This window comes from Myotis daubentonii, chromosome 5, assembly GCF_963259705.1.
Source record: "Myotis daubentonii chromosome 5, mMyoDau2.1, whole genome shotgun sequence".
Lineage (NCBI taxonomy): Eukaryota > Metazoa > Chordata > Mammalia > Chiroptera > Vespertilionidae > Myotis > Myotis daubentonii.
The window spans coordinates 265046-290584 of NC_081844.1; the positions used below are offsets into that span (position 1 = coordinate 265046).

General features: G+C 51.1%; 5 protein-coding genes across 5 annotated transcripts; all 5 read left to right on the top strand.

Annotated features, from left to right (window-relative positions):
* The first annotated feature begins 16 nt into the window (after positions 1-16).
* Positions 17-4217, top strand: LOC132234377 (E3 ubiquitin-protein ligase RBBP6-like). Its single transcript, XM_059695381.1, is given in 3 exon segments — positions 17-2393; positions 2396-2458; positions 3967-4217. Coding segments are annotated over 3 exon segments (2691 nt in total).
* A 174-nt stretch (positions 4218-4391) lies between these two features.
* On the top strand, positions 4392-8578 carry LOC132234378 (E3 ubiquitin-protein ligase RBBP6-like). Its single transcript, XM_059695382.1, is given in 3 exon segments — positions 4392-6768; positions 6771-6833; positions 8328-8578. Coding segments are annotated over 3 exon segments (2691 nt in total).
* Positions 8579-8752: 174 nt separating this feature from the next.
* LOC132234379 (E3 ubiquitin-protein ligase RBBP6-like) lies at positions 8753-12957 on the top strand. The gene is given in 3 exon segments (XM_059695383.1): positions 8753-11129; positions 11132-11194; positions 12707-12957. Coding segments are annotated over 3 exon segments (2691 nt in total).
* A 174-nt stretch (positions 12958-13131) lies between these two features.
* LOC132234380 (E3 ubiquitin-protein ligase RBBP6-like) lies at positions 13132-17311 on the top strand. Its single transcript, XM_059695384.1, is given in 3 exon segments — positions 13132-15508; positions 15511-15573; positions 17061-17311. Coding segments are annotated over 3 exon segments (2691 nt in total).
* Positions 17312-17485: 174 nt separating this feature from the next.
* LOC132234381 (E3 ubiquitin-protein ligase RBBP6-like) lies at positions 17486-19200 on the top strand. The gene is made up of 2 exons (XM_059695385.1): positions 17486-18930; positions 19197-19200. The coding sequence occupies exons 1-2, from the start codon at positions 17486-17488 to the stop codon at positions 19198-19200; spliced, it is 1449 nt and encodes a 482-aa protein (XP_059551368.1).
* Positions 19201-25539: the final 6339 nt, after the last annotated feature.

Here is a 25539-nt window from a genome sequence, read left to right on the forward strand (position 1 = left end):
GGAGTCCTTTGGCACCATGGCCTGTGTGCATTATAAATTCGCTTCCAAACTCAACTATGCCATCGCCACCTTTGATGGGCGGCACATCTCCCTCCGTGACCTAAAGAAGCAGATTATGGGCAGAGAGAAGCTGAATGCTGCCAAGTGCGACCTGCAGATCAGCAACGCGCAGACCGAGGAAGAATATACCGATGACAATGCTCTGATCCCGAAGAATGTATCTGTAATTGTTAGAAGAATTCCTATTGGAGGTGTGAAATCTACAAGCAAGGCGGACGCTAGACGTCGCACGGAACCAGTGATGGGCACTTCAACAGTCACTGATGCCTCTTCTGCTTCTATTTCTCTGGCCCAGCTTACGCAGACTGCCAATCTGGCTGAAGCCAATGCTTCTGAAGAAGATAAAATTAAAGCCATGATGGCGCAATCTGGCCGTGCATATGGCCCCGTCAATTACGTGAAGGAGCCTCTAGGTCCACCACCTCCATCTTATACCTGTTTCCGCTGTGGTAGACCCGGCCATTATATTAAGAACTGCCCAACCAACGGGGATGAACGCTTCGAGCCTCGCCCTAGGATTAAAAAGAGCACTGGAATCCCCAGAAGTTTCATGATGGAAGTGAAAGATCCCAACATGAGAGGTGCAAAGCTCACCAACACGGGAACCTACGCAATACTGACTATAGAGGCAGAGGCATATGCAATTGGGAAGAAAGAAAGGCCACCTTTCTTACCAGAGGAGCCCTCTTCGTCTTCTGAAAAGGACGACCCTATCCCAGACGAGTTGCTGTGTCCCATCTGCAAAGACATGGTGACTGATGCCGCTATCATTCCCTGCTGTGCAAACAGCTATTGTGATGAGTGTATAAGAACAGCGCTCTTGGAATCAGAGGACCATACGTGCCCAGCGTGTCATCAACATGATGTCTCTCCCGATGCTTTAATTGCCAATAAATTCTTGCGACAGGCTGTTACTAACTTCAAAAATGGAACTGGTGGTTATACAAAAAGACTGCGGAGACAGTTACCCCCACCACCACCCCCGATACCGCCCCCGAGACCTCTCATTCAGCGGAATCTACAGCCTCTGATGAGATCTCCAATATCAAGACAGCAAGATCCTCCGATGACTCCAGTCACCTCTTCATCAGGCCACCCGGCTCCCTCTATATCTTCATTAACTTCTAATCAGTCTCCCTTAGCCCCTGCTGTGCCCGGAAATTCATCCACCCCAGTGCCTGGACCTGATATAACTGCACCGGTGTCCATCTCAGTCCACTGGGAAAAATCAGATGGGCCTTTCCGGGATTCCGATCATAAAATAGTGCCAGCCGCAGCCCTTGCCTCAGAGCATTCAAAGGGAACCTCTTCAATAGCAATGACTGCCCTTGTGGAGGAGAAAGGTTACCCGGTGCCTGTGCTTGGAACCCCATCTTTGCTTGGACAGTCACCACCTGCTGGGTATAGCGTCCCTCCCCCCGGGTTCCCTCCAGTGCCGGCCAATTTGTCAACGCCTTGGGGATCATCAGGAGTGCAGACTGCTCATTCCAATACCATCCCAACAACACGAGCACCACTTGGGCCCGGGGAAGAATTCTATAGAGAGCAGCGACGGCTAAAAGGAGAGGCTCAATATCCCTATGGTGGTTCCTCATACTCCAGAAGTCCTTCTACTTACCCTAAATCAAGACCTGGTTCAACGCGGTCACCTTCTTATTCCCGATCATCTAGCCGCTCGCAATCTTGCTCCTATTCGCCATCACTTCCATTCCCCAGAAGGGGCAGAGGCCAGAGTCGAAATTACCGCCCAAGGTCTAGATCTCATGGATATCGTCGATCTAGGTCAAGGTCACCACTATATAGGCGATGCCCTTCGCGATCAAGGTCCCCTCCAGCATTTAGGGGACAGTCTCCAAATAAACGGACTGTACCACAAGGGAAAACAGGACGTGCACATTTTAATAGATACAGAGAAGTTCCACCACCATATGACAGAAAAGCTTACTATGGCGGGAGTGTTGACTTTAGAGACCCCTTTGAAAACGAGCATTACCGAGAGTGGGAGAGACAATACAGAGAGTGGTATGACAAATACCACACAGGTTATGCTGCTGGAGCACAGGCCCGAGCATCAGCAAATGGAGATAACTTTCCTCCAGAGAGCTTTTCGCCACCTCATATCAGGAATTCTCCCCTTACAAGGGGCCGCGGAGAAGTTTACTCGGGTGGACAAAGTCGTAGAAGTCCAAACATAGGCGGTAGCAACTCTCCAGAAAAGCTTTCAACAAGAGACAGCCACAATCGGAAGGATAGTACAAAGTCAAAAGAGAAGGAGAGCGACAGTGCTGCAGGACACGGTAAAGGAAGGACACATAAGGAACATCGAAGGCGGAAGGAAGCGAAGGCCTTCTAAACACAGAGTTGTTAGAACCTTCTGGAAAATCAAGAGAACCTACAAGTCCAGTGATGAGATACGTCCCAGGGGCCAAACAAAAACAAAAACAAAAACAAAAAACCCCACAAACAAACAAACAAACAAACAAACAAACAAACAAAACAAATAAATAAACAAACAAAAGACCCCCAAAAAACCCTCCTTAAAATAAAATAAAAATAAAAATAAAATGCCCACAACAACAACAAAAGAAGGGACTCCTTAGAAACCACGGTGATCCAGGTTTTCAACGCACTGACGCTTTGGTAAGACCAGATGGCCAAGCCCGGACTTGGTCTCTGTGGGGGGACTGGCCGTCCATCCAGAGAGGGAGAGGGGCGGGGATGGGGGAGGGGCCAGGGCGGGGCGGTCGACCAGATGGCCGGGTGCTGACCATAGTCTTTGGCTGTGGATAACAGAGATTGGGTTGACTGGTTCTGGGGCTGAATGGCCCGTCCCGCCCTCGGCTGATCGAGAAGCACCAATGCCACCCTCCCTCCGGGGGAAGGCAGCGCCAGGTGATTGGACTTCCCCAGTTCTGGGAAGGACAAGCAGGAGACGCTGTCTGCGAGAATGCAGGGCGTGAAGCGTGCTCATGGGTGTGGACGGACCATTCAAAGCAAGGAGTGTCCGTGCGTGACTGCAGATGTGCACACACACACGCACTCCCACCCCCACAACGATCCACCAAACGCCCCCCGCCCCCGCACTTCCCAACCCCCGCTACCACACACACACACACACACACACACAGAGAGAGAGAGAGAGAGAGAGAGAGAGAGAGAGAGAGAAAAACACCCACACACATACACACAGAAACAGCCACACACATACACGGGAGCACAAATTCCGCTATGAAAGGAGTGGCCCACGTCTAGGAGTTTTACTGTGGCCTTTTTTCCTTTTGGCTTGTCCCGGCCCCACCCGCGCCTGTGTAAATATGTATGGTCCCCCTGTTCAACGCAGAAAACGGCGATGCCGCCCCGCGAGGCATGGAGATGGAGCCTTGCGCACCTCCCTGGGCACCTGACCCATCTCCCAAGTCCTCCGGGAGCCCCGGGAATCGCTTTGGCCGGCCAGTGGCGCCCTCTGCTGTTCCTGGAGCGGTGACGCTTTCAGTCCTGGGGGCGGCTGATTGGTGGAGCGGGCGGCCTGCTGATTTGGCTCCTCCCACCACGCTCCAGGGCTATAAAAGAAAGCAGGGTCCTCTTGGCAGAGCTTCTCAGCTCCAGGCTGTGGTCGTCGTGCTCGTCGTCATCCTCGTCGTCCTCGTTCTCCCAGGGAGCTTTCACGGAGAGAGCTTGCGAATACCCAGTCCCTGGACATAGAAGCCGCTAAGCACCTGGCTAGCACCTGGCTAGGCTGCTGATCCACGGAACGCTGTCTCCGTGTCATTTCTGCTTTGGCGACTCCATCCACACCTTTGGGAACCCCTGGACCTGCTGCCGCTGGACCCCGCCATCTCGGGCGCCGCACCGGGCAGAACAGAAAGGAAGAACTGGTCTTCGCAGTTTCCGGGCCTGTTCTCCCAGTTCTGAGACTAGAGGCGAAGGGAGCGCAGGGTGAGAGGAGCGCGGAGCACTCGGGTGGGGAAGCGTCCGGGAGCCTCGGCGGCGGCGGTGACAGGCCACCAAGGCCCCGGGCCGCCGGCCAGCGGTGCCTGGGTGGCGAGGCCGTGCCCGGAGCCCGGTGGAAGCCCGCTGCCAGCTTGGTGGTGACGCAGTGCCCCTTGGCGGAGCCCCTGGCCCTCCCGCCCTGGTCCACCCTCCTGCACCTCAAGTGATTCCGTGCTCGCGGTCTGGATTGCGGTGCTCACGCCCCTGCTGTGGGGTGGGGGTGTTGAACCCGAGGCCTGCGGTCCTTGGGTGTCTTGCGGGTGTTCTGTGTATGGGCATATACATACACTGAGCGCGTCCACGTCTCCACGCCCGACCTTAGTTAGGAGTCCTTTGGCACCATGGCCTGTGTGCATTATAAATTCGCTTCCAAACTCAACTATGCCATCGCCACCTTTGATGGGCGGCACATCTCCCTCCGTGACCTAAAGAAGCAGATTATGGGCAGAGAGAAGCTGAATGCTGCCAAGTGCGACCTGCAGATCAGCAACGCGCAGACCGAGGAAGAATATACCGATGACAATGCTCTGATCCCGAAGAATGTATCTGTAATTGTTAGAAGAATTCCTATTGGAGGTGTGAAATCTACAAGCAAGGCGGACGCTAGACGTCGCACGGAACCAGTGATGGGCACTTCAACAGTCACTGATGCCTCTTCTGCTTCTATTTCTCTGGCCCAGCTTACGCAGACTGCCAATCTGGCTGAAGCCAATGCTTCTGAAGAAGATAAAATTAAAGCCATGATGGCGCAATCTGGCCGTGCATATGGCCCCGTCAATTACGTGAAGGAGCCTCTAGGTCCACCACCTCCATCTTATACCTGTTTCCGCTGTGGTAGACCCGGCCATTATATTAAGAACTGCCCAACCAACGGGGATGAACGCTTCGAGCCTCGCCCTAGGATTAAAAAGAGCACTGGAATCCCCAGAAGTTTCATGATGGAAGTGAAAGATCCCAACATGAGAGGTGCAAAGCTCACCAACACGGGAACCTACGCAATACTGACTATAGAGGCAGAGGCATATGCAATTGGGAAGAAAGAAAGGCCACCTTTCTTACCAGAGGAGCCCTCTTCGTCTTCTGAAAAGGACGACCCTATCCCAGACGAGTTGCTGTGTCCCATCTGCAAAGACATGGTGACTGATGCCGCTATCATTCCCTGCTGTGCAAACAGCTATTGTGATGAGTGTATAAGAACAGCGCTCTTGGAATCAGAGGACCATACGTGCCCAGCGTGTCATCAACATGATGTCTCTCCCGATGCTTTAATTGCCAATAAATTCTTGCGACAGGCTGTTACTAACTTCAAAAATGGAACTGGTGGTTATACAAAAAGACTGCGGAGACAGTTACCCCCACCACCACCCCCGATACCGCCCCCGAGACCTCTCATTCAGCGGAATCTACAGCCTCTGATGAGATCTCCAATATCAAGACAGCAAGATCCTCCGATGACTCCAGTCACCTCTTCATCAGGCCACCCGGCTCCCTCTATATCTTCATTAACTTCTAATCAGTCTCCCTTAGCCCCTGCTGTGCCCGGAAATTCATCCACCCCAGTGCCTGGACCTGATATAACTGCACCGGTGTCCATCTCAGTCCACTGGGAAAAATCAGATGGGCCTTTCCGGGATTCCGATCATAAAATAGTGCCAGCCGCAGCCCTTGCCTCAGAGCATTCAAAGGGAACCTCTTCAATAGCAATGACTGCCCTTGTGGAGGAGAAAGGTTACCCGGTGCCTGTGCTTGGAACCCCATCTTTGCTTGGACAGTCACCACCTGCTGGGTATAGCGTCCCTCCCCCCGGGTTCCCTCCAGTGCCGGCCAATTTGTCAACGCCTTGGGGATCATCAGGAGTGCAGACTGCTCATTCCAATACCATCCCAACAACACGAGCACCACTTGGGCCCGGGGAAGAATTCTATAGAGAGCAGCGACGGCTAAAAGGAGAGGCTCAATATCCCTATGGTGGTTCCTCATACTCCAGAAGTCCTTCTACTTACCCTAAATCAAGACCTGGTTCAACGCGGTCACCTTCTTATTCCCGATCAGCTAGCCGCTCGCAATCTTGCTCCTATTCGCCATCACTTCCATTCCCCAGAAGGGGCAGAGGCCAGAGTCGAAATTACCGCCCAAGGTCTAGATCTCATGGATATCGTCGATCTAGGTCAAGGTCACCACTATATAGGCGATGCCCTTCGCGATCAAGGTCCCCTCCAGCATTTAGGGGACAGTCTCCAAATAAACGGACTGTACCACAAGGGAAAACAGGACGTGCACATTTTAATAGATACAGAGAAGTTCCACCACCATATGACAGAAAAGCTTACTATGGCGGGAGTGTTGACTTTAGAGACCCCTTTGAAAACGAGCATTACCGAGAGTGGGAGAGACAATACAGAGAGTGGTATGACAAATACCACACAGGTTATGCTGCTGGAGCACAGGCCCGAGCATCAGCAAATGGAGATAACTTTCCTCCAGAGAGCTTTTCGCCACCTCATATCAGGAATTCTCCCCTTACAAGGGGCCGCGGAGAAGTTTACTCGGGTGGACAAAGTCGTAGAAGTCCAAACATAGGCGGTAGCAACTCTCCAGAAAAGCTTTCAACAAGAGACAGCCACAATCGGAAGGATAGTACAAAGTCAAAAGAGAAGGAGAGCGACAGTGCTGCAGGACACGGTAAAGGAAGGACACATAAGGAACATCGAAGGCGGAAGGAAGCGAAGGCCTTCTAAACACAGAGTTGTTAGAACCTTCTGGAAAATCAAGAGAACCTACAAGTCCAGTGATGAGATACGTCCCAGGGGCCAAACAAAAACAAAAACAAAAACAAAAAACCCCACAAACAAACAAACAAACAAACAAACAAACAAAACAAATAAATAAACAAACAAAAGACCCCCAAAAAACCCTCCTTAAAATAAAATAAAAATAAAAATAAAATGCCCACAACAACAACAAAAGAAGGGACTCCTTAGAAACCACGGTGATCCAGGTTTTCAACGCACTGACGCTTTGGTAAGACCAGATGGCCAAGCCCGGACTTGGTCTCTGTGGGGGGACTGGCCGTCCATCCAGAGAGGGAGAGGGGCGGGGATGGGGGAGGGGCCAGGGCGGGGCGGTCGACCAGATGGCCGGGTGCTGACCATAGTCTTTGGCTGTGGATAACAGAGATTGGGTTGACTGGTTCTGGGGCTGAATGGCCCGTCCCGCCCTCGGCTGATCGAGAAGCACCAATGCCACCCTCCCTCCGGGGGAAGGCAGCGCCAGGTGATTGGACTTCCCCAGTTCTGGGAAGGACAAGCAGGAGACGCTGTCTGCGAGAATGCAGGGCGTGAAGCGTGCTCATGGGTGTGGACGGACCATTCAAAGCAAGGAGTGTCCGTGCGTGACTGCAGATGTGCACACACACACGCACTCCCACCCCCACAACGATCCACCAAACGCCCCCCGCCCCCGCACTTCCCAACCCCCGCTACCACACACACACACACACACACACAGAGAGAGAGAGAGAGAGAGAGAGAGAGAGAGAAACACCCACACACATACACACAGAAACAGCCACACACATACACGGGAGCACAAATTCCGCTATGAAAGGAGTGGCCCACGTCTAGGAGTTTTACTGTGGCCTTTTTTCCTTTTGGCTTGTCCCGGCCCCACCCGCGCCTGTGTAAATATGTATGGTCCCCCTGTTCAACGCAGAAAACGGCGATGCCGCCCCGCGAGGCATGGAGATGGAGCCTTGCGCACCTCCCTGGGCACCTGACCCATCTCCCAAGTCCTCCGGGAGCCCCGGGAATCGCTTTGGCCGGCCAGTGGCGCCCTCTGCTGTTCCTGGAGCGGTGACGCTTTCAGTCCTGGGGGCGGCTGATTGGTGGAGCGGGCGGCCTGCTGATTTGGCTCCTCCCACCACGCTCCAGGGCTATAAAAGAAAGCAGGGTCCTCTTGGCAGAGCTTCTCAGCTCCAGGCTGTGGTCGTCGTGCTCGTCGTCATCCTCGTCGTCCTCGTTCTCCCAGGGAGCTTTCACGGAGAGAGCTTGCGAATACCCAGTCCCTGGACATAGAAGCCGCTAAGCACCTGGCTAGCACCTGGCTAGGCTGCTGATCCACGGAACGCTGTCTCCGTGTCATTTCTGCTTTGGCGACTCCATCCACACCTTTGGGAACCCCTGGACCTGCTGCCGCTGGACCCCGCCATCTCGGGCGCCGCACCGGGCAGAACAGAAAGGAAGAACTGGTCTTCGCAGTTTCCGGGCCTGTTCTCCCAGTTCTGAGACTAGAGGCGAAGGGAGCGCAGGGTGAGAGGAGCGCGGAGCACTCGGGTGGGGAAGCGTCCGGGAGCCTCGGCGGCGGCGGTGACAGGCCACCAAGGCCCCCGGCCGCCGGCCAGCGGTGCCTGGGTGGCGAGGCCGTGCCCGGAGCCCGGTGGAAGCCCGCTGCCAGCTTGGTGGTGACGCAGTGCCCCTTGGCGGAGCCCCTGGCCCTCCCGCCCTGGTCCACCCTCCTGCACCTCAAGTGATTCCGTGCTCGCGGTCTGGATTGCGGTGCTCACGCCCCTGCTGTGGGGTGGGGGTGTTGAACCCGAGGCCTGCGGTCCTTGGGTGTCTTGCGGGTGTTCTGTGTATGGGCATATACATACACTGAGCGCGTCCACGTCTCCACGCCCGACCTTAGTTAGGAGTCCTTTGGCACCATGGCCTGTGTGCATTATAAATTCGCTTCCAAACTCAACTATGCCATCGCCACCTTTGATGGGCGGCACATCTCCCTCCGTGACCTAAAGAAGCAGATTATGGGCAGAGAGAAGCTGAATGCTGCCAAGTGCGACCTGCAGATCAGCAACGCGCAGACCGAGGAAGAATATACCGATGACAATGCTCTGATCCCGAAGAATGTATCTGTAATTGTTAGAAGAATTCCTATTGGAGGTGTGAAATCTACAAGCAAGGCGGACGCTAGACGTCGCACGGAACCAGTGATGGGCACTTCAACAGTCACTGATGCCTCTTCTGCTTCTATTTCTCTGGCCCAGCTTACGCAGACTGCCAATCTGGCTGAAGCCAATGCTTCTGAAGAAGATAAAATTAAAGCCATGATGGCGCAATCTGGCCGTGCATACGGCCCCGTCAATTACGTGAAGGAGCCTCTAGGTCCACCACCTCCATCTTATACCTGTTTCCGCTGTGGTAGACCCGGCCATTATATTAAGAACTGCCCAACCAACGGGGATGAACGCTTCGAGCCTCGCCCTAGGATTAAAAAGAGCACTGGAATCCCCAGAAGTTTCATGATGGAAGTGAAAGATCCCAACATGAGAGGTGCAAAGCTCACCAACACGGGAACCTACGCAATACCGACTATAGAGGCAGAGGCATATGCAATTGGGAAGAAAGAAAGGCCACCTTTCTTACCAGAGGAGCCCTCTTCGTCTTCTGAAAAGGACGACCCTATCCCAGACGAGTTGCTGTGTCCCATCTGCAAAGACATGGTGACTGATGCCGCTATCATTCCCTGCTGTGCAAACAGCTATTGTGATGAGTGTATAAGAACAGCGCTCTTGGAATCAGAGGACCATACGTGCCCAGCGTGTCATCAACATGATGTCTCTCCCGATGCTTTAATTGCCAATAAATTCTTGCGACAGGCTGTTACTAACTTCAAAAATGGAACTGGTGGTTATACAAAAAGACTGCGGAGACAGTTACCCCCACCACCACCCCCGATACCGCCCCCGAGACCTCTCATTCAGCGGAATCTACAGCCTCTGATGAGATCTCCAATATCAAGACAGCAAGATCCTCCGATGACTCCAGTCACCTCTTCATCAGGCCACCCGGCTCCCTCTATATCTTCATTAACTTCTAATCAGTCTCCCTTAGCCCCTGCTGTGCCCGGAAATTCATCCACCCCAGTGCCTGGACCTGATATAACTGCACCGGTGTCCATCTCAGTCCACTGGGAAAAATCAGATGGGCCTTTCCGGGATTCCGATCATAAAATAGTGCCAGCCGCAGCCCTTGCCTCAGAGCATTCAAAGGGAACCTCTTCAATAGCAATGACTGCCCTTGTGGAGGAGAAAGGTTACCCGGTGCCTGTGCTTGGAACCCCATCTTTGCTTGGACAGTCACCACCTGCTGGGTATAGCGTCCCTCCCCCCGGGTTCCCTCCAGTGCCGGCCAATTTGTCAACGCCTTGGGGATCATCAGGAGTGCAGACTGCTCATTCCAATACCATCCCAACAACACGAGCACCACTTGGGCCCGGGGAAGAATTCTATAGAGAGCAGCGACGGCTAAAAGGAGAGGCTCAATATCCCTATGGTGGTTCCTCATACTCCAGAAGTCCTTCTACTTACCCTAAATCAAGACCTGGTTCAACGCGGTCACCTTCTTATTCCCGATCAGCTAGCCGCTCGCAATCTTGCTCCTATTCGCCATCACTTCCATTCCCCAGAAGGGGCAGAGGCCAGAGTCGAAATTACCGCCCAAGGTCTAGATCTCATGGATATCGTCGATCTAGGTCAAGGTCACCACTATATAGGCGATGCCCTTCGCGATCAAGGTCCCCTCCAGCATTTAGGGGACAGTCTCCAAATAAACGGACTGTACCACAAGGGAAAACAGGACGTGCACATTTTAATAGATACAGAGAAGTTCCACCACCATATGACAGAAAAGCTTACTATGGCGGGAGTGTTGACTTTAGAGACCCCTTTGAAAACGAGCATTACCGAGAGTGGGAGAGACAATACAGAGAGTGGTATGACAAATACCACACAGGTTATGCTGCTGGAGCACAGGCCCGAGCATCAGCAAATGGAGATAACTTTCCTCCAGAGAGCTTTTCGCCACCTCATATCAGGAATTCTCCCCTTACAAGGGGCCGCGGAGAAGTTTACTCGGGTGGACAAAGTCGTAGAAGTCCAAACAGAGGCGGTAGCAACTCTCCAGAAAAGCTTTCAACAAGAGACAGCCACAATCGGAAGGATAGTACAAAGTCAAAAGAGAAGGAGAGCGACAGTGCTGCAGGACACGGTAAAGGAAGGACACATAAGGAACATCGAAGGCGGAAGGAAGCGAAGGCCTTCTAAACACAGAGTTGTTAGAACCTTCTGGAAAATCAAGAGAACCTACAAGTCCAGTGATGAGATACGTCCCAGGGGCCAAACAAAAACAAAAACAAAAACAAAAAACCCCACAAACAAACAAACAAACAAACAAACAAACAAACAAAACAAATAAATAAACAAACAAAAGACCCCCAAAAAACCCTCCTTAAAATAAAATAAAAATAAAAATAAAATGCCCACAACAACAACAAAAGAAGGGACTCCTTAGAAACCACGGTGATCCAGGTTTTCAACGCACTGACGCTTTGGTAAGACCAGATGGCCAAGCCCGGACTTGGTCTCTGTGGGGGGACTGGCCGTCCATCCAGAGAGGGAGAGGGGCGGGGATGGGGGAGGGGCCAGGGCGGGGCGGTCGACCAGATGGCCGGGTGCTGACCATAGTCTTTGGCTGTGGATAACAGAGATTGGGTTGACTGGTTCTGGGGCTGAATGGCCCGTCCCGCCCTCGGCTGATCGAGAAGCACCAATGCCACCCTCCCTCCGGGGGAAGGCAGCGCCAGGTGATTGGACTTCCCCAGTTCTGGGAAGGACAAGCAGGAGACGCTGTCTGCGAGAATGCAGGGCGTGAAGCGTGCTCATGGGTGTGGACGGACCATTCAAAGCAAGGAGTGTCCGTGCGTGACTGCAGATGTGCACACACACACGCACTCCCACCCCCACAACGATCCACCAAACGCCCCCCGCCCCCGCACTTCCCAACCCCCGCTACCACACACACACACACACACACACAGAGAGAGAGAGAGAGAGAGAGAGAGAGAGAGAGAGAGAGAGAGAGAAACACCCACACACATACACACAGAAACAGCCACACACATACACGGGAGCACAAATTCCGCTATGAAAGGAGTGGCCCACGTCTAGGAGTTTTACTGTGGCCTTTTTTCCTTTTGGCTTGTCCCGGCCCCACCCGCGCCTGTGTAAATATGTATGGTCCCCCTGTTCAACGCAGAAAACGGCGATGCCGCCCCGCGAGGCATGGAGATGGAGCCTTGCGCACCTCCCTGGGCACCTGACCCATCTCCCAAGTCCTCCGGGAGCCCCGGGAATCGCTTTGGCCGGCCAGTGGCGCCCTCTGCTGTTCCTGGAGCGGTGACGCTTTCAGTCCTGGGGGCGGCTGATTGGTGGAGCGGGCGGCCTGCTGATTTGGCTCCTCCCACCACGCTCCAGGGCTATAAAAGAAAGCAGGGTCCTCTTGGCAGAGCTTCTCAGCTCCAGGCTGTGGTCGTCGTGCTCGTCGTCATCCTCGTCGTCCTCGTTCTCCCAGGGAGCTTTCACGGAGAGAGCTTGCGAATACCCAGTCCCTGGACATAGAAGCCGCTAAGCACCTGGCTAGCACCTGGCTAGGCTGCTGATCCACGGAACGCTGTCTCCGTGTCATTTCTGCTTTGGCGACTCCATCCACACCTTTGGGAACCCCTGGACCTGCTGCCGCTGGACCCCGCCATCTCGGGCGCCGCACCGGGCAGAACAGAAAGGAAGAACTGGTCTTCGCAGTTTCCGGGCCTGTTCTCCCAGTTCTGAGACTAGAGGCGAAGGGAGCGCAGGGTGAGAGGAGCGCGGAGCACTCGGGTGGGGAAGCGTCCGGGAGCCTCGGCGGCGGCGGTGACAGGCCACCAAGGCCCCCGGCCGCCGGCCAGCGGTGCCTGGGTGGCGAGGCCGTGCCCGGAGCCCGGTGGAAGCCCGCTGCCAGCTTGGTGGTGACGCAGTGCCCCTTGGCGGAGCCCCTGGCCCTCCCGCCCTGGTCCACCCTCCTGCACCTCAAGTGATTCCGTGCTCGCGGTCTGGATTGCGGTGCTCACGCCCCTGCTGTGGGGTGGGGGTGTTGAACCCGAGGCCTGCGGTCCTTGGGTGTCTTGCGGGTGTTCTGTGTATGGGCATATACATACACTGAGCGCGTCCACGTCTCCACGCCCGACCTTAGTTAGGAGTCCTTTGGCACCATGGCCTGTGTGCATTATAAATTCGCTTCCAAACTCAACTATGCCATCGCCACCTTTGATGGGCGGCACATCTCCCTCCGTGACCTAAAGAAGCAGATTATGGGCAGAGAGAAGCTGAATGCTGCCAAGTGCGACCTGCAGATCAGCAACGCGCAGACCGAGGAAGAATATACCGATGACAATGCTCTGATCCCGAAGAATGTATCTGTAATTGTTAGAAGAATTCCTATTGGAGGTGTGAAATCTACAAGCAAGGCGGACGCTAGACGTCGCACGGAACCAGTGATGGGCACTTCAACAGTCACTGATGCCTCTTCTGCTTCTATTTCTCTGGCCCAGCTTACGCAGACTGCCAATCTGGCTGAAGCCAATGCTTCTGAAGAAGATAAAATTAAAGCCATGATGGCGCAATCTGGCCGTGCATACGGCCCCGTCAATTACGTGAAGGAGCCTCTAGGTCCACCACCTCCATCTTATACCTGTTTCCGCTGTGGTAGACCCGGCCATTATATTAAGAACTGCCCAACCAACGGGGATGAACGCTTCGAGCCTCGCCCTAGGATTAAAAAGAGCACTGGAATCCCCAGAAGTTTCATGATGGAAGTGAAAGATCCCAACATGAGAGGTGCAAAGCTCACCAACACGGGAACCTACGCAATACCGACTATAGAGGCAGAGGCATATGCAATTGGGAAGAAAGAAAGGCCACCTTTCTTACCAGAGGAGCCCTCTTCGTCTTCTGAAAAGGACGACCCTATCCCAGACGAGTTGCTGTGTCCCATCTGCAAAGACATGGTGACTGATGCCGCTATCATTCCCTGCTGTGCAAACAGCTATTGTGATGAGTGTATAAGAACAGCGCTCTTGGAATCAGAGGACCATACGTGCCCAGCGTGTCATCAACATGATGTCTCTCCCGATGCTTTAATTGCCAATAAATTCTTGCGACAGGCTGTTACTAACTTCAAAAATGGAACTGGTGGTTATACAAAAAGACTGCGGAGACAGTTACCCCCACCACCACCCCCGATACCGCCCCCGAGACCTCTCATTCAGCGGAATCTACAGCCTCTGATGAGATCTCCAATATCAAGACAGCAAGATCCTCCGATGACTCCAGTCACCTCTTCATCAGGCCACCCGGCTCCCTCTATATCTTCATTAACTTCTAATCAGTCTCCCTTAGCCCCTGCTGTGCCCGGAAATTCATCCACCCCAGTGCCTGGACCTGATATAACTGCACCGGTGTCCATCTCAGTCCACTGGGAAAAATCAGATGGGCCTTTCCGGGATTCCGATCATAAAATAGTGCCAGCCGCAGCCCTTGCCTCAGAGCATTCAAAGGGAACCTCTTCAATAGCAATGACTGCCCTTGTGGAGGAGAAAGGTTACCCGGTGCCTGTGCTTGGAACCCCATCTTTGCTTGGACAGTCACCACCTGCTGGGTATAGCGTCCCTCCCCCCGGGTTCCCTCCAGTGCCGGCCAATTTGTCAACGCCTTGGGGATCATCAGGAGTGCAGACTGCTCATTCCAATACCATCCCAACAACACGAGCACCACTTGGGCCCGGGGAAGAATTCTATAGAGAGCAGCGACGGCTAAAAGGAGAGGCTCAATATCCCTATGGTGGTTCCTCATACTCCAGAAGTCCTTCTACTTACCCTAAATCAAGACCTGGTTCAACGCGGTCACCTTCTTATTCCCGATCAGCTAGCCGCTCGCAATCTTGCTCCTATTCGCCATCACTTCCATTCCCCAGAAGGGGCAGAGGCCAGAGTCGAAATTACCGCCCAAGGTCTAGATCTCATGGATATCGTCGATCTAGGTCAAGGTCACCACTATATAGGCGATGCCCTTCGCGATCAAGGTCCCCTCCAGCATTTAGGGGACAGTCTCCAAATAAACGGACTGTACCACAAGGGAAAACAGGACGTGCACATTTTAATAGATACAGAGAAGTTCCACCACCATATGACAGAAAAGCTTACTATGGCGGGAGTGTTGACTTTAGAGACCCCTTTGAAAACGAGCATTACCGAGAGTGGGAGAGACAATACAGAGAGTGGTATGACAAATACCACACAGGTTATGCTGCTGGAGCACAGGCCCGAGCATCAGCAAATGGAGATAACTTTCCTCCAGAGAGCTTTTCGCCACCTCATATCAGGAATTCTCCCCTTACAAGGGGCCGCGGAGAAGTTTACTCGGGTGGACAAAGTCGTAGAAGTCCAAACAGAGGCGGTAGCAACTCTCCAGAAAAGCTTTCAACAAGAGACAGCCACAATCGGAAGGATAGTACAAAGTCAAAAGAGAAGGAGAGCGACAGTGCTGCAGGACACGGTAAAGGAAGGACACATAAGGAACATCGAAGGCGGAAGGAAGCGAAGGCCTTCTAAACACAGAGTTGTTAGAACCTTCTGGAAAATCAAGAGAACCTACAAGTCCAGTGATGAGATACGTCCCAGGGGCCAAACAAAAACAAAAACAAAAACAAAAACAAAAACCCCACAAACAAACAAACAAACAAAACAAATAAATAAACAAACAAAAGACCCCCAAAAAACCCTCCTTAAAGTAAAATAAAAATAAAAATAAAATGCCCACAACAACAACAAAAGAAGGGACTCCTTAGAAACCACGGTGATCCAGGTTTTCAACGCACTGACGCTTTGGTAAGACCAGATGGCCAAGCCCGGACTTGGTCTCTGTGGGGGGACTGGCCGTCCATCCAGAGAGGGAGAGGGGCGGGGATGGGGGAGGGGCCAGGGCGGGGCGGTCGACCAGATGGCCGGGTGCTGACCATAGTCTTTAGCTGTGGATAACAGAGATTGGGTTGACTGGTTCTGGGGCTGAATGGCCCGTCCCGCCCTCGGCTGATCGAGAAGCACCAATGCCACCCTCCCTCCGGGGGAAGGCAGCGCCAGGTGATTGGACTTCCCCAGTTCTGGGAAGGACAAGCAGGAGACGCTGTCTGCGAGAATGCAGGGCGTGAAGCGTGCTCATGGGTGTGGACGGACCATTCAAAGCAAGGAGTGTCCGTGCGTGACTGCAGATGTGCACACACACACGCACTCCCACCCCCACAACGATCCACCAAACGCCCCCCGCCCCCGCACTTCCCAACCCCCGCTACCACACACACACAGAGAGAGAGAGAGAGAGAGAGAGAGAGAGAGAGAGAGAGAGAGAAACACCCACACACATACACACAGAAACAGCCACACACATACACGGGAGCACAAATTCCGCTATGAAAGGAGTGGCCCACGTCTAGGAGTTTTACTGTGGCCTTTTTTCCTTTTGGCTTGTCCCGGCCCCACCCGCGCCTGTGTAAATATGTATGGTCCCCCTGTTCAACGCAGAAAACGGCGATGCCGCCCCGCGAGGCATGGAGATGGAGCCTTGCGCACCTCCCTGGGCACCTGACCCATCTCCCAAGTCCTCCGGGAGCCCCGGGAATCGCTTTGGCCGGCCAGTGGCGCCCTCTGCTGTTCCTGGAGCGGTGACGCTTTCAGTCCTGGGGGCGGCTGATTGGTGGAGCGGGCGGCCTGCTGATTTGGCTCCTCCCACCACGCTCCAGGGCTATAAAAGAAAGCAGGGTCCTCTTGGCAGAGCTTCTCAGCTCCAGGCTGTGGTCGTCGTGCTCGTCGTCATCCTCGTCGTCCTCGTTCTCCCAGGGAGCTTTCACGGAGAGAGCTTGCGAATACCCAGTCCCTGGACATAGAAGCCGCTAAGCACCTGGCTAGCACCTGGCTAGGCTGCTGATCCACGGAACGCTGTCTCCGTGTCATTTCTGCTTTGGCGACTCCATCCACACCTTTGGGAACCCCTGGACCTGCTGCCGCTGGACCCCGCCATCTCGGGCGCCGCACCGGGCAGAACAGAAAGGAAGAACTGGTCTTCGCAGTTTCCGGGCCTGTTCTCCCAGTTCTGAGACTAGAGGCGAAGGGAGCGCAGGGTGAGAGGAGCGCGGAGCACTCGGGTGGGGAAGCGTCCGGGAGCCTCGGCGGCGGCGGTGACAGGCCACCAAGGCCCCCGGCCGCCGGCCAGCGGTGCCTGGGTGGCGAGGCCGTGCCCGGAGCCCGGTGGAAGCCCGCTGCCAGCTTGGTGGTGACGCAGTGCCCCTTGGCGGAGCCCCTGGCCCTCCCGCCCTGGTCCACCCTCCTGCACCTCAAGTGATTCCGTGCTCGCGGTCTGGATTGCGGTGCTCACGCCCCTGCTGTGGGGTGGGGGTGTTGAACCCGAGGCCTGCGGTCCTTGGGTGTCTTGCGGGTGTTCTGTGTATGGGCATATACATACACTGAGCGCGTCCACGTCTCCACGCCCGACCTTAGTTAGGAGTCCTTTGGCACCATGGCCTGTGTGCATTATAAATTCGCTTCCAAACTCAACTATGCCATCGCCACCTTTGATGGGCGGCACATCTCCCTCCGTGACCTAAAGAAGCAGATTATGGGCAGAGAGAAGCTGAATGCTGCCAAGTGCGACCTGCAGATCAGCAACGCGCAGACCGAGGAAGAATATACCGATGACAATGCTCTGATCCCGAAGAATGTATCTGTAATTGTTAGAAGAATTCCTATTGGAGGTGTGAAATCTACAAGCAAGGCGGACGCTAGACGTCGCACGGAACCAGTGATGGGCACTTCAACAGTCACTGATGCCTCTTCTGCTTCTATTTCTCTGGCCCAGCTTACGCAGACTGCCAATCTGGCTGAAGCCAATGCTTCTGAAGAAGATAAAATTAAAGCCATGATGGCGCAATCTGGCCGTGCATACGGCCCCGTCAATTACGTGAAGGAGCCTCTAGGTCCACCACCTCCATCTTATACCTGTTTCCGCTGTGGTAGACCCGGCCATTATATTAAGAACTGCCCAACCAACGGGGATGAACGCTTCGAGCCTCGCCCTAGGATTAAAAAGAGCACTGGAATCCCCAGAAGTTTCATGATGGAAGTGAAAGATCCCAACATGAGAGGTGCAAAGCTCACCAACACGGGAACCTACGCAATACTGACTATAGAGGCAGAGGCATATGCAATTGGGAAGAAAGAAAGGCCACCTTTCTTACCAGAGGAGCCCTCTTCGTCTTCTGAAAAGGACGACCCTATCCCAGACGAGTTGCTGTGTCCCATCTGCAAAGACATGGTGACTGATGCCGCTATCATTCCCTGCTGTGCAAACAGCTATTGTGATGAGTGTATAAGAACAGCGCTCTTGGAATCAGAGGACCATACGTGCCCAGCGTGTCATCAACATGATGTCTCTCCCGATGCTTTAATTGCCAATAAATTCTTGCGACAGGCTGTTACTAACTTCAAAAATGGAACTGGTGGTTATACAAAAAGACTGCGGAGACAGTTACCCCCACCACCACCCCCGATACCGCCCCCGAGACCTCTCATTCAGCGGAATCTACAGCCTCTGATGAGATCTCCAATATCAAGACAGCAAGATCCTCCGATGACTCCAGTCACCTCTTCATCAGGCCACCCGGCTCCCTCTATATCTTCATTAACTTCTAATCAGTCTCCCTTAGCCCCTGCTGTGCCCGGAAATTCATCCACCCCAGTGCCTGGACCTGATATAACTGCACCGGTGTCCATCTCAGTCCACTGGGAAAAATCAGATGGGCCTTTCCGGGATTCCGATCATAAAATAGTGCCAGCCGCAGCCCTTGCCTCAGAGCATTCAAAGGGAACCTCTTCAATAACAATGACTGCCCTTGTGGAGGAGAAAGGTTACCCGGTGCCTGTGCTTGGAACCCCATCTTTGCTTGGACAGTCACCACCTGCTGGGTATAGCGTCCCTCCCCCCGGGTTCCCTCCAGTGCCGGCCAATTTGTCAACGCCTTGGGGATCATCAGGAGTGCAGACTGCTCATTCCAATACCATCCCAACAACACGAGCACCACTTGGGCCCGGGGAAGAATTCTATAGAGAGCAGCGACGGCTAAAAGGAGAGGCTCAATATCCCTATGGTGGTTCCTCATACTCCAGAAGTCCTTCTACTTACCCTAAATCAAGACCTGGTTCAACGCGGTCACCTTCTTATTCCCGATCAGCTAGCCGCTCGCAATCTTGCTCCTATTCGCCATCACTTCCATTCCCCAGAAGGGGCAGAGGCCAGAGTCGAAATTACCGCCCAAGGTCTAGATCTCATGGATATCGTCGATCTAGGTCAAGGTCACCACTATATAGGCGATGGTTTGCTCTGTCAGAGAACAGTGGACAGCCACAATGTTGAGCTGTGTGACGGCAGCCGCCATGTCAGCCACATGGCATGCCGCACCCCTGGGGGCCGCCATCTTGGAACAACAAAGGCCCCGCCCTCTGACTTAGCCAATTACAAAATGAGTGTCTGCTCACTGAGGCAGGATGGGATTTCAGAGGTGGAGTTTTAAGGCGGAGTTTTACTTCGGAAATGGGGATGGGGCAAAAAGTGTGCTAGCCTTGCGGATTTATTTAATACTTAATAAATTAGCAATCACGGTCTTAATATAATTTCAGTGGTATGATAGCAATAGAACCACAGTTATACATAATATCATAAACAAATTAAGAGTAATTGATTCCATGGTCAAGACTAAATCCTATTATGTTGAGAACTGTTTTTAAGTGTTGAAAATATTTTCCTAAGTTTTACCTAGGTTACCCAAGAAAGATTTTTCTTTTTTCTGTGTCTCTTAAAATGTATTGCTAATCACCTAAGAATTAAGGCTAAGAGTTCTAGCTACCTGAAAAGCATGGCCTTGATATAATAAAAGGAAAAAAAGAAATATTAAATGAATGGTATACCAGTGAGCTGGGACTGGTCACTAATGGTAGATGTGAGAAAGGGAGCCCTCCCCATCTGTTCCTGTCTGCTCAAGATCCCAAGACTGTAAAAGTATTTGTTCACTGAAAGAATGTAAGTATAAATGTTTATTTGATGTTTGTATGTCTACTTGGGTATAATTATTTGTTCATGTAAGTGTGGAAGTATATTCTGTGCTAGGTTGGGATTTTGGAATTCTGGGGTAGATTTAAAAGGTATTTGTGGCTTTTCTAGTCTGATTGGGACATTTAAGCGTGGGGCTCACAGTTTCTCAGGGCAGAGATTCCATGGGCCCTTCCCCCTGCCTGTGCTGAATTAAATAATACAGGTCAGTGTCATTTAGCTTGCTGGTTAAAGGAAAACAATGGGCCTTAGAATCTGTAAAGGTGGGCAGGAATGAAGCTGGTCAAATGTACTGAAAGGGTTTGGTACCTGTTGCTGCTAGCAAAGGAGGGGCTGGTACCCCTTCTAGCGCACTCCCTTGAAAAAGGCCTGGTTGCTGCTCTGCCACAAAGGGAACTTGTAGAAAGGCAAGAAAGCAGAGCGCTGTAACTGATAAACAGGGTTACCTAGAAGCCATCAGGACTTTGAAGTTCTCCAAGAGAGGAGGAATCTGACTCAGAGACTGGCGAGGACTGGGTCACTTTTCTTTAACTATCTCTTTCCTTGAGAGGGCTCCAGAGGGCGCACGAGGACATTTGGCCACGCCTCCGCGCCATCTATGGGACCAGCCCAACCCCAACTCCTCATCAGCACAGACCAGGAGATTGGGTCTACATCAGAAGGCACGGCCGGGAGACCCTAGAGGCACGTTGGAAAGATCCCTACATTGTGGGGCTGACGACCCCCACCGCTCTCAAGGTAGACGACATCACAACCTGGGTCCATCCGGAAAGACTTCATCACCAAATGGAGCATCGATCGATCGAGATCAACCCAACCTGCTCAAGCTCAAGCTACGGAGTGCTTGACCTGCCTGATGCCGGTAACAAGACTCGCAATCGCTCCTGTCACCAGGAGCCCCCACAATTCTGTGTAATACACTTAGATAATGCCTGCATCTTCATGGACATGGCTCCAAAAAGACAAGGACCATTTATAGAATCACATGTTTAGTAGAAGATTTGGCTACCTGAAGCGGCCATGATGCCAATATTATGTTTCATTGTATTGATATGTTATATTAACCTTTGATTCTTTTGCAGGTTTGAATATATGTTGGCTGTTCTGGAAGGGAGCTGTGTGGGGTGACCCCCAAAAGTAAAGGGTGTCTAGCTGCCAAGAGGACAAGTGCCCAACTGGGCAGGGAAGGGTGCCCATCAGGTTTTGGTCTCTGTTGAGAGACAGCTAACAGTTGACAGCCTGTAATACTGTCTTGCAGGCCTGCGTGACCATGCCCATGTCAGGGGTAGTAAAGCTGAAAAAAGCCTGTTTAGACTAGAAAGTCTGAGGCATGGTGATGCATAGAAAGAAGGTTTTATACCAACAATTACTGTTTTGTTTTAAATCCATGAAAAGAAATTAGCAAGGAAAGTCAGAAAATCTTAGAGTAAATCAGTATGTTTTTCTCCTTATGTAATTCCTCCAAAATCTGGCAATGCTAAGTAAGTACATTTCTTTGCATAGATTCAGTAAGACTGGTTCCTAATAATGGTTTTATTAACGGAAAACTTTGACTGGAGTATCATGTTTTAAAGAGCCCTGTCTGAACTCTAAAGACTTGAAGCCACTAAGAATGCCACGAAGAAAGCTTGGTATCCTGCCTGGGAGCCCTGAAGATGGCTGGTGCTGGAGCGTCAGGCCCATGCCCTACCATCACTGGCGGTTGGTAAGAGTAGAAGGGGAGCAGTAAAGATGCCTCTGCATCCCTGCAGAACCCCCACACACTCTGGGCCGCAACGAGTAGGGGGGCTACTGAGATGGGCCTTAAAGCCTGGAGCGTGGGCTCAGGTGGAGTTGCTACAGGTGAAGGATTCACCTAACTCAGCAGATACTGCAGGCAGGCCTGATGGCATCTGGATGGCTTGGCTTCCTGGCCCTACGGGGCACATTAAGGTTCAACCATGAAATTCCAGCAAAGGTAGCCAGTTACCATTCTTGTTGTGTTTATGCAAACATCAGGACAGTAGATAAATTAATCTTGATTTGGCTTTTTAATAGCCATGGAGGAATTTTAAGAAGAAAAATCCTATTTCAATAGAAGTTGTTAAAGCTAAAATGATTTCTTTCCCTTCCACCGGACCATTTGTTAAGCTTATAAGAATAGTTCAACTGATAGTTCTGTGTGCTCACTACGGGCCCGTAGCGACGGTGAAATAAAAATGCAGTCCGTCTCATGATTGAGCCGGAAGTTCCAAGACAAGGGGGGAATGAAAGGACAGAGCAGGACTGATGGCTGTGTCCTTAACCCCTCTTTCCAAGAAAAAGCCGCAGGGTGTATCAGTTACTCAGCCTGCCCTTATCTCGGCCAATGGGAAAGTGGGGGAAACTAGCCCAAGGCCAAAAGTATGCTGGCCACCCCCCCCTGTCTTTGTGTAACCAGACCCTAGCTGCACCCTGCCCGAACCCCCGACCCCAAGCCCTATAAATTCTTTGTTCTCTTGGGATTCGGGGCTCTCTCTTGCACCCAGTAATGGAAGCAAGGGGGGGACCAAGCGAGCTTGTATAAGAGATCCTCTGCTTTTGCATCGGACTGGCTCCCTGGCGTGGTTTCTTGGGGATCTTGAATTCTGGGCATAACATTTCGACTTATAATGCAGTCTGGTTTTGCACACACTGCAAAGAAAGTGTCATGTGTATTAAAGTGCCTCCAAAGCATTTGTTTTGCTATCCTTACAGATCAGATGGCCATGAGGACTTTGCTCAAACATTACCACTCAATGATATAGGTGAATCAGTTCTTATTTATGTATATGGTCCGTCTGATTGACCTAAGAGAGCATTTCTAGCTTTAAGATATTAGTCTTTAAATTGGGAGACATGTATTTTGAGACCTAACTTTCTAAATTAAGATTGGGGGAGTGGATAAAAACAGCTGTGGTACATTTATACAGTGGAATACTACTTGGCTGTAAAAAAGAAGAAAATCTGACCTTTTGCAACAGCATGGATGGACCTGGGGAGTATTATGCTAAGTCAAATGAGCCAGAGAAAGACAAATACCATATGATCTCAGGTATATGTGGAATATAATCAACACAAGCATAGGTACATAACAGATTGACAGCTGTCAGAGGGGAGGAGAGTTGAGGGCTGGGTGAAAAAAGGTGAACGGATTAAGAAAAAAATATATATATATATGACAAATAGGCAGGAACAACAGTATGGTGATAGCCAGGTGGAAAGGAGGGGTTGGGAGGTAGAAGTGGGCAAAGAAGAGGTAAGTGGGAACAGAAATATACTTGACTTTGGGTGGTGAGTGCAGGATGCAGGTGATGTTTTTATTGAGTTGTACACTTGAAACCTGTATGGTTTTATTAATCAGTGTCACCCCAATAAATTCAATTGAAAAAGAAAGGGGGTGCCAAATGGAAGCTTCCAATGGTGAGCAGGAGGTACTACACACAGATGTCAAATTTTAATGTTGCACACCTGAAACTTATGCAATGTTAGCTAAAAGAAAGAACGAAAGAAAGAAAGAGGGAGAGAAGAAAAGAAAAGAAAAAAGAGAAGAAAAGAAGAAAAGAAAAGGAAGTAAAGAAAAGAATGGCTTCACCAAAGGGAAACTAGGATGGCATGCAAATAATGTTGAGTAATAATGTGCAACGTTAGCTTATTTCTGACCTCTAAATTCTGTTCCTTTGGTCTGTATGTCTCTTTTTCTGATTGTTTTAGCTTTGTAGTATAATTTTAAGACAGACAGTGTGATACATCAAGCTTTGTCCTTTTTTCTCTAGGTAGCTTTGGCTATTTTAGGGTCTTTTGTGGTTCCATATAGATCTGAGGATTTTTTGTTCTTATTTCTGTGAAAAATACCATTGGGGTTTTGATGGGGATTGTGTTAAATCTGTATATTACTTTAGGTAATGGTCATTTTTAACAGTGTTAATTCTTCCAATCCATGAACATGGAATATCTTTCCATTTCTTTGTGTCTTCTTGAGTGTCTTTCAACAATGGCTTATAGTTTTCAGTGTACAGGTCTTTCACCTCCTTTGTTAAATTTCTTCCTAGGTATTTTATCCTTCTTGTTGCAGTTGTAAATGGGATTGTTTTGTTTCTTTTTCTGGTATTTTGTTGTTTGCATATAGCAGGGGTCCTCAAACTGTGGCCCGTGGGCCACATGCAAATACAAATATTGTATTTGTTCCCGTTTTGGTTTTTTACTTCAAAATAAGATATGTGCAGTGTGCATAGGAATTCGTTAATAGTTTTGTTTTTGTTTTTTTAAACTATAGTCCAGCCCTCCAACGGTCTGAGGGACAGTGAACTGGCCCCCTGTTTAAAAAGTTTGAGGACCCCTGGCATATAGGAATATAGTGGATTTTTGTGTATTGATTTTTGTTTTTTGCTACTTTATTGTATTTGTCATTGTTTCTAATAGTCTTTTGGTGGAGTCTTTAGGGCTTTCTATATACAGAATCATGTTGTCTGCAAATAGTGACAGTTCTGTTTCGACACCTTTTATTTATTTTCTCCCCTAATTGCTCTGGCTCGCACTTCCAGTACTATGTTGAATTACAGTGGCAAGAGTGAGCAACCTTGTTTTGTTTCTGATCTTAGAGAAAAAAAGTCCAGTTTTTCACCATTGAATATGATATTAGCTGAGGGTTTGTCATATATGGCCTTTATTATGTTGAGATACTTTCCTTCTATATCCATTTTATTGAGTATATTAATCATAAGTGGATGTTGTATCTTGTCAAATGCTTTTTCTGCATCTATTGATATGATTATATGATTTTTATCTTTTATTTTGTTAATGTGGTTTATCACATTGATTGATTTGCAAACATTGAACCATCCTTGCATCCAGGGAATGAACCCTACTTAATCTTTTTTTTTTCCAATTTGTTTTTACTAGAGGCTTGGTGCACAGATTTGTGCCCTGGTGGGGCCCCTTGGCCTGGCCTGTGGACATCCCCCGAGGAGTCCCAGATTGTGAGAGAGCATAGGCCAGGCCAAGGGACCTCACTGGTGCACAATTGAGGCCGGGAGGGACCACAGGAGGGCTCCAGGGTGTGTTTGGCCCGCCTCACCCAGTCCCAATCGGCCAGACCCAGCAGCAAGCTAACCTACCGTTTGGAGTGTCTGCCCCATGATGGTCAGTGTGCATCATAGTGACTGGTTGAACGGTCGAATGAATGGTCAGACACTTAGCATATTAGGCTTTTATTATATAGGGTTGATTTCTGAGAGAGGAAAGGAGAGGAAGTGGGGGATAGAAACATCGATGAGAAATATCGATCTGTTGCCTCCTGCACGCCCCCTACTGGGGATCTGTTAGGGCTGACCAGCAGACCCTGAGTGATGGATGAATGATTACTCTAATACAATGTTTGCTGTGAAAGAGAGGACTAAGGGATTGCCTGGCTAAAGGAACCAGACAGCCTGGATCACCTGTCTCATTAGGCTTTTATTGTAGCAGCAGTT